Here is a 16,152-nt window from a genome sequence, read left to right as displayed (position 1 = left end):
CAAAAAGAACATGCCACACTGTCCTAAGTGTAGCTGCTGAGATTGTAATAGGTTTTCAGCATCCAAGATTCAAGTTTTCTTGGGTGTGTCAGAAACCAGTTCAAAACGATTATATTAGTGATTTGATGGACAAGGAATTCAAGGATGAGGAGAGTTTTATTTTTGTGCATGTACTTAATATGACAATTATATTTGCAAAAATTAATAAATTTCAACTTTAATTTTGAGTAAAAAAAAAACTATTATGTAGACCAGGTGTCTCTTTGCCTATAAATGAAAAAAGAAACAAATGAGACATGAACTTTTTTCCCCAGTCTGTCCCTATTAAGGGACTTATAATTCTGTTGCGTTTCTACACACATAATGAAGCACCAGGAGTTATATATTTCCATTGCTTAGTTCACTTATGTATCAGTGTGTTCTCAGTCAATGGATCCTGATTTCAAATTAGTTTTTCTTTTTTTCTCTTTTTTTAGGGTTAATAATTGCATTGGATTTTCCAACTACAAATTCTTTCTTCAGTTTTTAGCTTATTCTGTCCTCTACTGCCTGTACATTGCTACAACAGTCTTTAACTATTTCATCAAATACTGGAGAGTAAGTAGAAAAAACACATAGCCACTCCAATTTGTGACATTTTTTTCAACTTTTCTATTTACACTTTGAAATAGCTAATACTAAAATAACTAGCAGGAAAGACACCAAAAACAAGTTTCCAATGTGGAATATTCTGAGATTTAGAGGTTTATTATTTAAGGATTCCACTTAAACGAATTTGTGACACACATGAGAATCTTGTTAAGAGCTTCAGGAACAGGTCTCTTGACTCTTAGTGATGCATTACAATGTACTTATCTAGTCAAATCATAAAAATCCACTCATATATATATATATATATATATATACACACATATATAGGTTTTTTTAAATATTTTATTGTCAAATTGGTTTCCATACAACACCCAGTGCTCTTCCCCACAAGTGCCCTCCTCCATCACCACCACCTCCCTTCCCCGTCCCCTTCCCCCTTCAACCCTCAGTTTGTTTTCAGTATTCAATATAGTCTCTCTGGTTTTGTGTCCCCCTCTCTCCTCAGCTCTCTTTCTCCCTCCCCCTCCCCATGGTCCTTCATTAGGTTCCTCCTCTTAGACCTATGAGTGCAAACATATGGTATCTGTCCTTCTCCGCCTGACTTATTTCGCTTAGCATGACACCCTCGAGGTCCATCCACTTTGCTACAAATGGCCATATTTCATTCTTTCTCATTGCCATGTAATACTCCATTGTGTGTGTGTGTGTGTGTGTGTGTGTGTGTGTGTATACACATACACAGCACATCTTCTTGATCCATTCATCAGGTGATAGAGAGGAGCCCCTGAGAGACAAAGGGAAGAGAAAGAGAAACTGAACACACTCATAGTACTGTCTTTAAAAATCCACTTCTTAACAATTTTAGATTTTTAAAATGTTAAAACTAATTTTGAATCTTTAGTTTCCTAAGAAAAGGCTAACAAAGGACTCCCTCATTGTTGAAAAATACTTTCTTATTTCCTGTTCAAAGGAGAGTTGCAAAACTCCTGCTGAGCAGACAGATTCATTAACTCCGTTTCACATGTGACCAAAATGAAAAGGAGAGTCTTATTTGAACTTTGTATTATTTGAAATTTGTATGTCAAACACTGGCTTGGGAATTTGGAAAACTGAGGTCTAATACTGGTTCTTTTACCTGCGTCACTGGCTTATTGCCAAAATCAAATGAAATGTATGTTGAAAGTACTTTACCTTTCAAAATGTGATTCCAATAATTATAGTAAGACCTAAAGAACATTTCATATTTCTTCTACTTGAAGATTTCATTCATATCCCATCCATTTTCAAAAGGAATTTAATGCAGATTTTTAATTTACGTATGTGTATGGAGTCTGGCAGCCTTGTAGTGAATTTTTTTTTTTATTTCATGCCAATGGACTCCAAAAGATTTCCCTTCCCTACAACTCCAGTACAGCAGTTAAGATATCGTAACCTTCCATGATGAGGGCTGTCCAAACTAAACCTAAATGGCAAAAGACAGATTTTGGCAGAGCTATTAGTTATTACTTTAGGAATTGCACAAGAGTCTATATAAACAAGAATCTCTCACCTCAGGTGAAGAGGTAAAGAACCAGGGAAAGAATGTGAATCTTGTGACCAAAATATAGTTCATAATAACCTAGAGAACAAAGGAGAAGCACAAGGCAGTTAGAACCTAAATACCTGAGAATATTTAAATTATTAATTAATGTTTTGATACCTACTAGTGTAGAAAATATAACTTAGAAAATTATAGTGATATATGCTTTCCATTCTCCTTTCAACTTGTTTGATCAATTCAGATATTTAACAATTTTAAGAATCAGGAATTATATAATGAATATCAAAATATTCAACCAGAGATATAAAAGTATAAGCAGAAATGAAATTTTTTCATAAATTTCCCCAAGTACAAAATGTTTCATTATTTTGGCAATTCTGCCTCCTTTCCACAACACAGTATCTTTTATCTATTGCTCAGGTTTTCAGGATCTGTTTGGCATCCCATTTACATACTCAGCTACTACTCTGAACGTAAAGAAAATCTGTATCCAGTTCAGCAGGGAAAATGCCAGCCTTGGTCTTCACTACAGACCTTAGTTGGTCTTTAACACAGTGGGCTACTGTTTAAGAATTCATAACAGAGTAAACAAAGTTGCATTTTATACATTTTGCCTTAACCCATTTAATCAATCAATAATCAAATACTACAATGCCATCCAGGTGTTGTGTGCTTTTTTTTAGTCTTGAAAGGTAATATTTGGATATGAATTACCAGAATTATGCCAATATTCACAAGCACAAGATAAACATAGCCTTGTCCTTTTCCTAGTCCCTCATTTTTTCTCTATAGTAGACTAGCTAATGCCTGGCAGATGGGATATAAGAAAACCTGTCTTGGCTTGCCCTCATACTGAAAAGTGCATTGACAATTCAGAGAAATCTTTGCAATCTCTCCAGCCTTAATGCACTTTGGTGTGGTTTAGAGATGGATTTCTCAATTTAAAGTGAGTCTTACCTTAAAATGAAAAGTAAACACTGCCATATATTTTAAAAACCATGCATCAAAGAGACTGGTGGTCCTCCTAAGGACAGCAGCCCCAATTTGTATAATACTTTGCAATTTTCAAAGCACTTTAATATCTATTATCCCATCTTTTCCTTACCACAACCTTGTAAGGTACACAAAATAAGAATTATTAGTCTCATTTAAAAATTATAAAACTGGGGCTTATTGTACTTCATTGACTTAGGATCACCCAACTTGTAAGTTTCAAAGTCAGGACTAGAAGCTGTCTCACCCTAAGCCCAATGATTTTAAACACTGTACCATATCCTATTGCCCATTATGGCCCTACTATGGAGAAGCTATAGCTCCTTTGCAATCAAGAATTCAGAAGACCATCAGAGCATGTTTTTCCGATATATATTAACATAAAGAGTAGCTATTTTGATATTAATTTTATCTTTGCCTTATAAAAAATGTAGTAATATACACCTTTCACACTGGACCATGAATCTCCTCACAGAGATTATGAATTATTTTAGAACCAAGATAGTAGTATTATTCTACCAATATTCCCCTGAACTCTTCTGGTGGTTATTGCTTTGAGTAATTTAGCTTGGTTATCTCCTGGGAAAATAATTTTGAACATAGGGCCATCAACCTCTTCTAACGACAACAACAAAAAAGGACTTTACCAAGGAATATCCTTTGGCAAAAGAAACAGAGTTCCACAGAAATAATTAGGGGAGGAAAAGACTTTCATCACAGCCAACCAGGGTTTGAACTGATTCTATCAGTCCCTCTTGCCTAGACATTTCCTATTGCCCATTTAAACATGAAAGATTAGAAGTAAAATAAATGTAAGCTTTAAAAACTTTAACAAATATACTCAAAAAGCAGAGATTATGAAAGCAAAAACCTAGCTAGGCCAAAACCACTACAAAAAATATATAAGTTATTTCCCATAAATTTAAAACAAAACAAATACAGGGGCACCTGGGTAGCTCAATCTGTTAAGCATTTGACTCTTGGTGTCAGCTCAGGCCATGATCTCATGTTTTGTGGGTTTGACCCCCACATTGGACTTCACACTGATGGTGTGGAGCCTGCTTGGGATTCTCTTTCTGTCTGTCTCTCTCTTTCTAAACAAACAAACAAACAAACAAACAAACACAAACCAATCCAATTCAGTTTGGGTGCTTAGGTCAAAATTTTGTGGAAGGATCATTTCAGAAAGGAGCTTCAGATAAAATTCCCTGAAGGTTGAGTCCTTGAGGTATCCATTTCCTGGGGTGCTCTTTCCCCCATGCAAATTTTACCCAGCCCACCTCTCAGCTGAAAACACCTGATTGACTGGCTTCCCCTTATCTTCATCTTTAACACATATACACTCTGAAAGATCCCCAATATTTCCTTACATCAAAATGAATAAAAATCTTTTTTAAGAGAGGGAAAAAATTCTGTGCTATCTGAATTTGCCAAGTGTTTCCAAGTCTTAATTTTTCCTTCCAAACTTAAGTAGAACCAGATCCTAATATCAAGATCCACTTCAATCAAAAATCACCTTTAACTTTATTACTCAAGAGCATTTGGAAATACTTTAATGCAACTCGTCATGCCTAAACAATGATCACAGGAAAGGGAAAATAAAAAAGTTCTCTCAACTGCTCACTCCAAATTCGAAATGTTTTCTAAGGCCTCTTCAGAAGGCAAATTTTATACACTTGTGCATGCTATAAAACTTTAGAAAATTTATTCTGGTCTAGGGCTACATGGAAAAAAAAGAGAGCTGGGGCCACATGGAGAATAAGATGTCAGAAATAACTATAGAAGTCATTAGCTACCACTTTTACAATTTCCTGTCAAATCCTGCTTGATGTTAATGTTTAAAGAGCTACTTCACAGGATGTGATATACCAGTATATTCTACTTCAGCTATAGCATTTTTATAAACACACACATGCACACACACACACACACACACACACACACACACACAATTTGCAGTTACTTTTAAATCAGGTTATAACTTACAGGTAGAACATTGTAAAATTCTACCTTATATGTCTTTACTTGTTTTCCACATACATATGTTATGAAGTTTTCAACAGAAATATATTCAAGAAAACATGACATAGAAGGCATTATAGAATAACCTATCTTGAGACAAGAGGATGAACCATATGATCTCAAGATCACCTCTGGCCAAATGACTCATAATTTGCAAACTAAATGGAGTACAAGATTTAAGAGGTTGCATACCAATTATGGCTTCAGTATACTCTTTTTACACTACTCTAATTGTGCATTATATACTCTATTTTACACTGAACTTAATCAAGGATCCATTTTAGACACTACAGGCTAAGCATATCTATAATGCGGTATGGTCATCAACAGAAAAAACCCTTTTGTAAAAATTTTATAAAATCTATTTTTTAATTGCAGCTAGACAATTTATACATATAAGTGCTAACATCTTAGAAAAACTAGTTACGCCTTAACACTTTAATCCTTTGTTTTCTATTTGCTTATTATTTCTTTTCTAGGGGGAATTACCCAGTGTTCGCTCAAAGTTCCATGTTCTTTTTCTCCTCTTTGTGGCCTGCATGTTTTTTGTCAGCCTTGTGATTCTCTTTGGTTACCATTGTTGGCTTGTCAGCAGAAACAAAACCACCTTAGGTAAGACTGGATATTAAGACTAGGGAAAAAAAATACATTAATGTATATCATAGTGGCTTGTAGATTATTCCCAAAAAAGAGAAAAACGTTCCAGTGAGACATTTTAGTTTTAGTGACATCCTTTGCCTCTAAACTGAGACCAATGTAGACATGTTTTACGAAACTGGAGAGCCATAGTAAATGAAGCTTGTAGACTAAAGAAAGCATTATTGAATGAAACCTCACAGAAAACGAAAATTGACCATTGCTCTTTGTAATTCACACTGGGTAATACGTCCTTAAATTTATGGCTTGAAAAATTTCTAAAAGGTGTTAATCTGAGGATGCGAAGGAAAAAACCAGTACAGAAAGGAACATCAGAAGGAGGAGGTAAAGGTTAATAAAGATAGAAGAATCTAAATTATTCAGTGCATCCAAAGATGGAGTCTTGAGAAAGAATTCAAACCAACAAATCATTGGATATCTACAATCATCAATGAGCTGTGGAGGACTGGGAATGAGATAAATCTACTGAACTAGCTAGTTTCTAGAAAATTAGTACAAGAAATAAACATTTTTTCTGTTCCTATACTCTCATCTGTTATTTGAAGAATTATGTTTCTGATGGATTCCAGTGCAACAATTTTATATCATCTATAGTGAAACAAATACTTACATTGTATGCAAATTAATGCATGAGGAATAAGGAGAAAGTGTCCAACTGGTTAATGCTTAGCTAAGATAGATTTGACAAAAGTTTAGTACAAAAGCCACTTTACGTTTGGAACTCATTTACCAATAATGTTAACAGCTAAAAAAGTATTTACACTCCTTTTCTAAACCAAATATCTAGCACTTACTTGCTAGGGTGGTAGGTGAGCACATTTGGCATAGATATAACTGCAAAGTAGAAAATTGCTAAAAGCTTCAGGTTAATAAAAAAAAACAATTAGGAAATGGCCAGATGCAGTCAGATAAATGGTGAAAGTGTTTGCTTAATGGGTAAATATGTGTCTAAAAATAATGTGCAGCAACATGGTCCAATTCCTCAGTCTTTGAGGTGATTATAGTTCACCTACTGACATTTTTTTTCTTAAGTAAAACTCAGTTTTTTACATGGAAGATTTCAGTGAAAACATCATTTCTGAAGTATTTCAAGATCAAATAAATGTCATTATCATCTCTTCATGCATCAGTACTTTAGTCCCAGCTCTAAAGAGGGAGACTATTTTGCTGCTGTTGCCATTTAGATTCAAATAAAGTATTGTTAAATTTGTTCTTTCACTCCTTACATGCAGTGGCATAAAATATTTAGTACCACCATGGCTGCTTAATTATTTCTACCATTAAGTGTTTCTTCTGCCTTTTTTTAAGAGTACCAATTATTTGCATTTCATAACAAAATTACTTTTATTAAATGATTGAGCTGGTTTTTATAAAGTAATTGAGCAATAACTAAACATAAGAGGCTCGTACTACCACAACAAAAAGATATTGTAGAATCAAGTCACACTCATAGAGTACTGTAAAATCATGTTAATCCTGAAATTTGTTCCTTTATTGCTTTCTTCCTCTTCAACTCACCTATCCTGCCCTAGAGGCCTTCTGTACTCCAGTGTTTACAAGTGGCCCAGAGAAAAATGGGTTCAACCTTGGCTTCATCAAAAATATCCAGCAGGTGTTTGGAGATAACAAGAAGTTCTGGTTAATACCTGTTGGGTCCAGGTAAGGAATTATTACCACTAAAAGAAGTTGAGACTGAACCATACCTTGAAGTAGCAAATTCAACTTTAATTGTAGTATACAATAAGTTGTAAGTGCAGTGAAAAATCTATTCTCTAAGTTTTTTATTTCTAGATAAGTAAAGACAAGTTAGGAAGTGAATGTATGATAAATAGACATTCTTATGCTTTGAAGCAGTGTAAACTGGGACCACTCTTTTATAAATGAATTTGGTAATATACATTGAAAATCATAAGAAAAATCTATCCTAAAAACAAACTAGACACAAAAATGTTCTTGATCTACTCATCAGGTGATGGACATTTAGGGTCTTCCCATGTTGTGGCTATTGTTGACATTGCTGCTATGAACATTGGGGTGCATGTGCTCCTATGCATCAGCATTTCTGTCTCTCTTGGGTAAATCCCCAGCAATGCTATTGCTGGGTCATAAGGGAGTTCTATGGATAGTTTTTTGAGGAACCTCCACACTGTTTTCCAGAGCGGCTGCACCAGTTTACATTCCCACCAACAGTGTAGGAGGGTGCCCGATTCTCCACACCCTCGCCAGCATCTATAGAATCTTTATTTGTTCATTTTAGCCACTCTGACCGGCGTGAGGTGGTATCTCAGTGTGGTTTTGATTTGTATTTCCCTGATGCTGAATGATGCTGAGCATCGTTTCATGTGCCTCTTGGCCATCTGGATATTATCTTTGGGAGCTTCTGCCCATTTCTTCACTGGATTATTCGTTTTTCGGGTATAGAGTTTAGTGACCTCCTTATACATTTTGGATACTAGCCCTTTATCTGATATGCCATTTGCCACTATCTTTTCCCATTCTGTCGGTTGCCTATTAGTTTTGTTGATTGTTTCCTTTGCAAGGCAGAAGGTTTTTATATTAATGAGGTCCCAAGAGTCCATGTTTGCTCTCAATTCCCGTGCATTTGGGGATGTGTCAGAACAGGAAATTGCTGCATTTGAGGTCAAGGAGGCTGTTTCCTGCTTTCTCCTCTATGGTTTTGATGGTTTCCTGTCTCGCATTCAGTTCTTTCATCCATTTTGAGTTTATTTTTGTGTACGGTGTAAGAAACTAATCTAGTTTCATTCTTCTGCATGTTGCTGTCCAGGTGTCCCAGCACCATCTGCTAAAGAGGCTGTCTTTTTTCCATTGGATACTCTTTCCAGCATTGTCGAAGACTACTTGGCCATACATTTGTTGGTCCAGTTCTGGGATCTCTATTCTACTCCATTGGTCTATGTGTCTGTGTCTGTGCCAATACCATACAGTCTTGATAATGACAGCTTTGTAGTAGAGGCTAAAATCTGGGATTGTGATGCCTCCCATTTTGGTTTTCTTCTTCAATATTACTTTGGCTATTCTGGGTTTTCTGTGATTCCATACGAATTTTAAGATAGTTTGTGCTAGCTTTGAGAAGAATGCTGGTGCAACTTTTATAGGGATGTGTAAATTGCTTTGGGTAATAATGACATTTTAACAATGTTTATTCTTCCAATCCATGAGCATGGAATGTTTTTCCACTTCCTGGTGTCTTCTTCACTTTCCTTCATAAGTCTTCTATAGTTTCAGCATACAGGTCTTTTACATCTTTGGTTAGGTTTATTCCTAGGTATTTTATGGTTTTTTGTGCAATTGTGAATGGGATCAGTTTCTTGTTTCTCTTCCTGCTCCTTCATTTTTGGTGTGTAAGAATGCAACTGATTTCTGTACATTGATTTTGTAGCTTGCGACTTAATTGAATTCATGGATCAGTTCTAGAAGGCTTTTGGTGGAGTCAGTCGGGTTTTTCATGTCATCTGTGAAAAGTGAAAGTTTGACTTCTTGTTTGCTGATTCTGATGCCTTTTATTTCCTTTGGTTGTCTGATTGCTGATGCTAGGACTTCCAGAACTATGTTAAATAACAGTGGTGAGGGTGGACATCCCTGTCGTGTCCCTGAGTTCAGGGGGAAAGCTCTCAGTTTTTCCCCTTTGAGGATGATATTAGCTTTGTGCTTTTCATAAATGGCTTTTATAATGTTAAATAAGTTCCTTCTATCTGGACTTTGTCGAGGGTTTTGAATAAGAAGGGGTGTTTCATTTTGTCAAATGCTTTTTCTGCATCTATCTACAGGATCATATGGCTTTTATCTTTTCTTTTGTTAATGTGATGTATCACAGTGATGGATTTGCAAGTATTGAACCAGCCATGTAATCCAGGAATGAATCCCACTTGATTATAGTGTATAATTCTTTTTATATGTTGTTGAATTTGATTTGCTAGGATCTTCATGAGTATTTTTGCATCCGGATTCATTAAGGATATTGGCCTGTAGTTCTCTTTTTTTGTTGGGTCCCTGTCTGGCTTAGGAATCAAAGTGATATTTGCTTCATAGAATGAGTCCAGAAGTCTTCCTTCCATTTCTATTTTTTGGAATAACTTGAGAAGGATCGGTGTTAACTCGGTTTTAAATGTGTGGTAGAATTCCCCTGGGAATCCATCCATCCCTGGGCTTTTATTCGTTGGGAGATTGTTGATAACTGATTCGATTTCTTCACTGGTTATGTGTCTGTTCAGATTTTCTATCTCTTCCTGTTTGAATTTTGGTAGTGCATGTGTGTTTAGGAATTTGTCCATTTCTTCTAGGTTGTCCAGTTTGTTGCCATATAATTTTTCATAGTAATCTCCGATGATTGCTTGTATTTTTGAGGGATCAGTTGTAATAGATCCATTTTCCTTCATGTTTTTATCTATCTGGGTGTTCTTTGTTTTCTTTCTGAGGAGCCTAGCTAGAGGTTTATCAATTTTGTTTATTTTTTCAAAAAACCAACTCTTGGTTTCATTGATCTGTTCAATTGTTCTTGTGGATTCTATATTGTTTAATTCTGCCCTGATCTTTATTATTTCTCTTCTTCTGCAGGATTTGGGGTGCTCTTGCTGTTCCTTTTCTAGTTTCCATAGGTGCTGTGTTAGATTTTGAGTTTGTTCCTTTTCTAGTTTGTTGAAATAGGCCTGGATTGCAATAAACTTTCCTCATAGGAATGCCTTTGCTGTGTCCCAGAGCGTTTGGATTGTTGTATTTTCATTTTCATTTGTCTCCATATATTTTTAAATTTCTTCTCTAATTGCCTGGTTCACCCAATCATTCTTCAGTAGGGTAGTTTTTAAACTCCACATTTTGGGAGGTTTTCCAGACTTTTTCCTGTGGTTGATTTCAAGTTTCATAGCATTGTGGTCTGAAAGTGTGCATGGTATGATCTCAGTTCTTTTGTATTTATGGAGGGCTGTTTAATGACCCAGTATGTGATCAGTCTTAGAGGATGTGCCGTGTGAATCGAGAAGACAGTGAATTCCCTAGCGTCAGGATGCAGAGTTCTAAATATATCTATCAATTCCATCTGTTCCAGTGTGCCATTCATGTCGATTGTTTCCTTAGTGATTTTTTTTGTCTGGTTGACCCATCCATTGATGTAAGTGGAGTATTAAAGTCCCCTGTGATTAGCATATTCTTATCAATAAGATTGCTTCTGTTTGTGATTAGTTGTTTTATGTATTTAAGTGGTCCCAAATTCAGCGCATAGATGTTTATAATTGTTAGCTCTTCCTGATTAGAGGCCCTGTAATTTTTAAATAATTTCCCTCTTCATCTTTTGTTACTGCCTTTATTTTAAAGTCCAGTTTGTCCTATATAAGTACAGCTACTCTGGCTTTCTTTTGGCTTCCAGTCTCATGGTAGATATTTCGCCATCCCCTTACTTTCAATCTGAGGTGTCTTCATGTCTAAGGTGAGTCTCTTATAGACAGCAAATAGGTGGATTTTGGTTTTTGATCCATTCTGCTACACTGTGTCGTTTGACTGGAGTATTCAGTCCATTTACATTCAGTGTTATTAAAACATGTGGGTTTAGATTCATTGTGTTCTCTGTAGGGTTCATGTTTATATTGATGTCTCTGGTGTCTTATATTCCTTGCTACCTCTCTCTCATAGAGTCCCTGTTAGGATTTCTTGTAGCGCTGGTTTGGTGGTCTTGAATTCTCTCAACTTTTGTTTATTTGGGAAAACCTTTATCTCTCTATTTTGAATGACAGGCTTGCTGGATAAGGAATTCTTGGTTGCATATTTTTACTCTTCATCACATTGAAGATTTCTTGCCATTCCTTTCTGGCCTGCCAAGTTTCAGTGGATAAGTTTGTAACCACTCTGATAGATTTCCCTTTGTATGTTAGGGGCCTTTTATCCCTAGCTGCTTTCAGAATTCTCTCTTTATCTTTATATTTTTCCAGTTTCACTATGATATGTCCTGCTGAAGGTTAGTTCAAGTTACGTCCTAGGAGAGTTCGATATGCCTCTTGAATTTCAATGTCTTTCTCTTTCCCCAGATTGGAGAAATTTTCGTGTATAATTTGATCCAGCACCCCTTCACGACCTCCTTCTGTTTCTTCCTCTTCAGGAACTCCTAAAATATGGATATTGTTTCATTTGATTATGTCACTCAGGTCTCGAATTCTCCTTTCCTGCTCCTGTATCAATTTCTTTCTCTTTTTCTCAGCTTCCTCTTTTGCTATAACTGTGTCCTCTAATTCACCTATTTTCCTCTGTGCTTCTTCAATCCATGCATTAGTAGCCTCCATTTTATTATTCACCTCATTTACAGCGTTTTTAAACTCGTCACAGCTATTTTGAAGTTTACTATTCTTTGTATCAATATTGTCTCTGACAGCTTCTATGCTTTTTTCAAGCCCAGCCATTAATTTTATTACAGTCATTCTAAATTCTTGATCAGTTATGCTGCTTGTGTCCGTTTTGAGCAGTTCTGTAGCTGTGATTTCTTCCTGGAGTTTCTTTAGAGGAGAATTCTTTTGTTTCATCATTTTGGCTAGCTTTTTGTCTCTTATCAGTTTTAAAAGCTCATTCTGCACTGTGCGCCTATTAGTTTTCTCTATTAAAGGAGGCTCTTTGACTGTCTAGGGTCTGTTGTTTAAGGAGATGTTCTTTTAATGGTGTCTCTTGGTTTCTTTTGTTATGCCTCTGATTAATTTATTTCCCTACTCAGCGATATTTGGGACTTTACACTATTTGTGCTTTGGCTTGTTTCTTGAGGTATCCCTGAAAAGGAAAACAGACAGACAAACACACAGGGATCACAAGCCTGCAAATGCACCAACAGAACAAGTAAACAAGCAAACCAAGTGGGGAAAGAATTAAAGGAACAGGAAAAAAAAAAAAGATGACGGGAAAGGAAAAAAAGAAGGTGGGGCGGGGGGAGGAGAGGGGGGGCATCAGTAACAGCCAGAGATAAAGGACAGTCTGAGAGCATAAAACCTGTAGAGGGGGTTGATAAGGATGAGATAAAGGAAAACTATCTGGATGGTAAGAGTTGATCTAAGCACAGCAGTGCGTAAATGTTGGTCTTTCCCAGACTCCAGGGGGAAAAGGAGAAAAGAAGGAAATAGGAAAATAGAGAAGAGAAAACAAGGGGAAAGTTAAAAAGCAAAAATAATAAGAAAAGAAAGAAAGAACAGTTAAAAATAATAAGCAAAAACACAGCAGCTCTCCAGCGTATATGGGCGTGGCTTGATGTAAATAGGTCTGGTCTCAGGGGTTGCTCTCTGAGGCCCCGCCTTTAGTGGATGCAGGGAGACGAATGGTGGCGCCCCAACCCCTGCTCAGACCATGCGTTGCAGCCACTCTCTTGAGTCCAACCTCCTCGTGCCACGGGGTGGGTCAAATTATTTTAGCTTTCTATGTTCTACCACGTTTCCAAGTCCTAGCCGCCACCACAGTCAAAATGATATCGGGCAGGCAGGTCGTTCTCTGTCCAGGATTGGGTAGGGGGACTGTGGAGCCAGTTTTTTCCCTGGCGTCACCTGAAGTCAGCAAGCTGCCGGCCCAAGGGAGAACAAGCCCACTGAGGAGGATTGATTTCTCTCCCCCTGCCATGGCTCACAGTCCTGGGTGAAGTCTCCCCTCTCCAGAGATTATGCTATGAGTGATTCAGTCTCTACTTCTCTTCCCTTGGTCTCTCCGCCACCCTGCATGGCCGTCCTGTGTGGAGATCTCCGCTGTTCTGTGCACCTCTAAACACACGGCTGCCCCACATGCAGCTCTCTGCGGTTCTGAGCACCTCTGGACACACGGCTTTCTGTGGGTCCAGCGCCAAATTTCTGGACAATTTCTCTCCTGGCTTCGCTTTGGGCCAGTGCTCCTTCCCCCAAAGTCTCTGGTCCCAGTTTGCACTCACTCAGGCATCCATGAGGCTGTTGTCAATAAGGGGTCTGTGCATGCACTTCCATTCTAGGAGATCAGTGAGTTGTGGCTTTTTATTCTTCTCAGTTTGATAATTGCAGGCAGGCAGAGGTAATGGGGCACCTTACTCTCTGCCATTTTGCCACTTCCCCCCTGTATATTACTTTTCTGAAGGTAATTAAAATGAAAACCAGGAACAAAGATTGATTTAGAAATTGTAGGTAATTCTTAGAACTGAAGCAGGAATGAAAGGAAATGGGAGATGAGCTTTTGTCCCCTGAGTGACTTCTTGAGCCACATTGAACTAACACCACGTGAACTACCTCTGGACCAAAGCTTATTTATAGTGTCTTGAAGCTCCCTTTATATCAATTCCTCAGATAGGGATACATCCATCTGTTCACTTATTTGAGGAAATTTTGTTGGAGTAGGGTGATAATTAAGAAAAATGTTATTTTTCCCTTTACTCATTGCTCTGATACTTTCTCTGTATCAGTTATTCTTTTACAGACCCATTTATTTAAGATCTGTGGTATATCCTACTATCCTGGCTCTAAAGCACAAGACAAAACAATGTTCTTGGGTAATATTGATTAACAATTGTAACCAGCAATTATTTTCACTCCAATAACACACATATCCACACAAATACACACACCCTATCACTACATCAAAGGGAGATCTAAAATGAGTTTTGTAAATAAAAAATCAAAAGCCAAAATCAAAGCCAATTCACTTATAATCAGTATACTTACATCCTCTATAGAGATCTATCAATAGAATCTGTCAACTTTCAGTTAACCACAATTATGAACAGGAGTAAAGGCAAAGTAAATTTGAGAAATTCAAAAGTCACTCAGATATAAATCTGCAACTCAAATGTTCAAACTGCAGCCCACTATAGTCAGGGCCAACTTAGGTCCCTCAAATGCATCCCATCTGTTAGTGGCCAAATATTAACCAAGGAGGTGGCCCTACATTACCATAGATAACTACAGGTGGATCCCACATGCAGGTAATTGCCCCCAGAATCTGCACTCCTAGATATGCCACACTCAGGCTGTTTCCCACAGTTTCTAATAACCTTTCTACCATACAAGCTGAATAACAGGGCATTCAGACATTAATATTTATCACCAGTTCATGGAAACTTATCTCCACTATATCAATGATTCTGAATCTGCTATTTTTTGTTGAAAATTTAGAACCCAAGCAATAAGATAATGACATATAAATTGGGATGATCATATGGAACTTGCTATATGTTCATTTTGCCATAATTGGGCATTGTGGGAAACAAGTTAAACAGTTACTTATAAACCAAAAGAGTTGACACTGATGCAGACAAACAAGATATAGAAATTGATAGCAATAGATCAACTAAAGGATACTATTGTAAAACCCTATGCCACCATGGCTTTAGCCAATAAGCTAAATGGTTTAAACCTTTCTAAGAACCCCTTCCTATTTCTAAGAGAGCTATAACCTTCATCAGAATTCTATGTCAGCTGCAAGAGCTCACTCCCTTCCTTTCCCCAATAGCCCTGGTGATGGACACTCCTTCCCTTTGAGGTCTATGAACGAGTCACAGAACCCACTCCTAGCAAATGAAGAGCCCTGGGATGAAAATGAAGATGAAAACAGAGGTAAGTAGGCTCAGAAGGAAGTCTTCTTCACCCACAAGACCAAACACTGATAAAAATCATGTTAACACTACCAATGTAGTGTAGTGAGAAAATAGTGTCCAAAAAGATTATATAATCATGTCAACCTCATAAGTGACCTTTAAATAGAGAAAGGCAGGTATGGTCAGATTTGTTTAGCACATGTGGGTGGCTTAGGTTGGATTATATAGCAGCCTGGAAGCTTTCTTATCAGGTTTGTGATACCATGATTTATAAACAATCAGATAAGTCAAGAAACATAATAAACAGTGCTGTGTATATTTGTAAACAATCCTTCCAGTTGGTCATTCATGGTGTTTTGCTTGGGTTAATTTAATCAGTGGGCAACAGCTCACCTTTCTCTACCCAAATTTATTCACATTGGTTAAATTTTCTTTAAAATTTCATTCCCATTCTCTCAGAATGGTTTATATACACAAAGAAATGAAAGATATATATGTGGGAAAGCCTACACATGCATGTAGTCTATTTTTCTAAAAGACAGAGCAACAAAGGAAAAATGAAGAAGCAGAACTTTGTCCTTCCACCTTTTCCCACCAGATTTTTGGGTCGTAATTATATTTGGGTGTGTGTCATCATCAGGGAAACACAAATCAAAACCACAGTGAGATACTACATCACACCAGTCAGAGTGGCTAAAATGAACAAATCAAGAGAGTATAGATGCTGGCGAGGGTGTGGAGAGACGGGCACCCTCCTACACTGTTGGTGGGAATGTAAACTGGTGCAGCCGCTCTGGAAAACAGTGTGGAGGTTCCTCAA

The 16,152-nt window shown here is 37.1% G+C and overlaps 1 protein-coding gene across 1 annotated transcript in view; it reads left to right on the top strand.

Annotated features, from left to right (window-relative positions):
* ZDHHC15 (zinc finger DHHC-type containing 15) overlaps positions 1 to 16,152 on the top strand; it is a 182,161-nt gene that overhangs the window by 123,275 nt on the left and 42,734 nt on the right. Inside the window, exons 7-10 of the mRNA XM_029930895.1 lie at positions 477 to 597; positions 5,626 to 5,758; positions 7,336 to 7,462; positions 15,248 to 15,351. Coding sequence (XP_029786755.1) covers positions 477 to 597; positions 5,626 to 5,758; positions 7,336 to 7,462; positions 15,248 to 15,351 — 485 coding nt within the window. The remainder of the gene's footprint in view (positions 1 to 476; positions 598 to 5,625; positions 5,759 to 7,335; positions 7,463 to 15,247; positions 15,352 to 16,152) is intronic.

This window comes from Suricata suricatta, chromosome X (genome assembly GCF_006229205.1).
Source record: "Suricata suricatta isolate VVHF042 chromosome X, meerkat_22Aug2017_6uvM2_HiC, whole genome shotgun sequence".
In the NCBI taxonomy this organism is placed as follows: Eukaryota; Metazoa; Chordata; class Mammalia; order Carnivora; family Herpestidae; genus Suricata; species Suricata suricatta.
The sequence above is the reverse complement of the archived record's forward strand: the minus strand, read 5'-3'. Positions and strand labels throughout refer to the sequence as shown.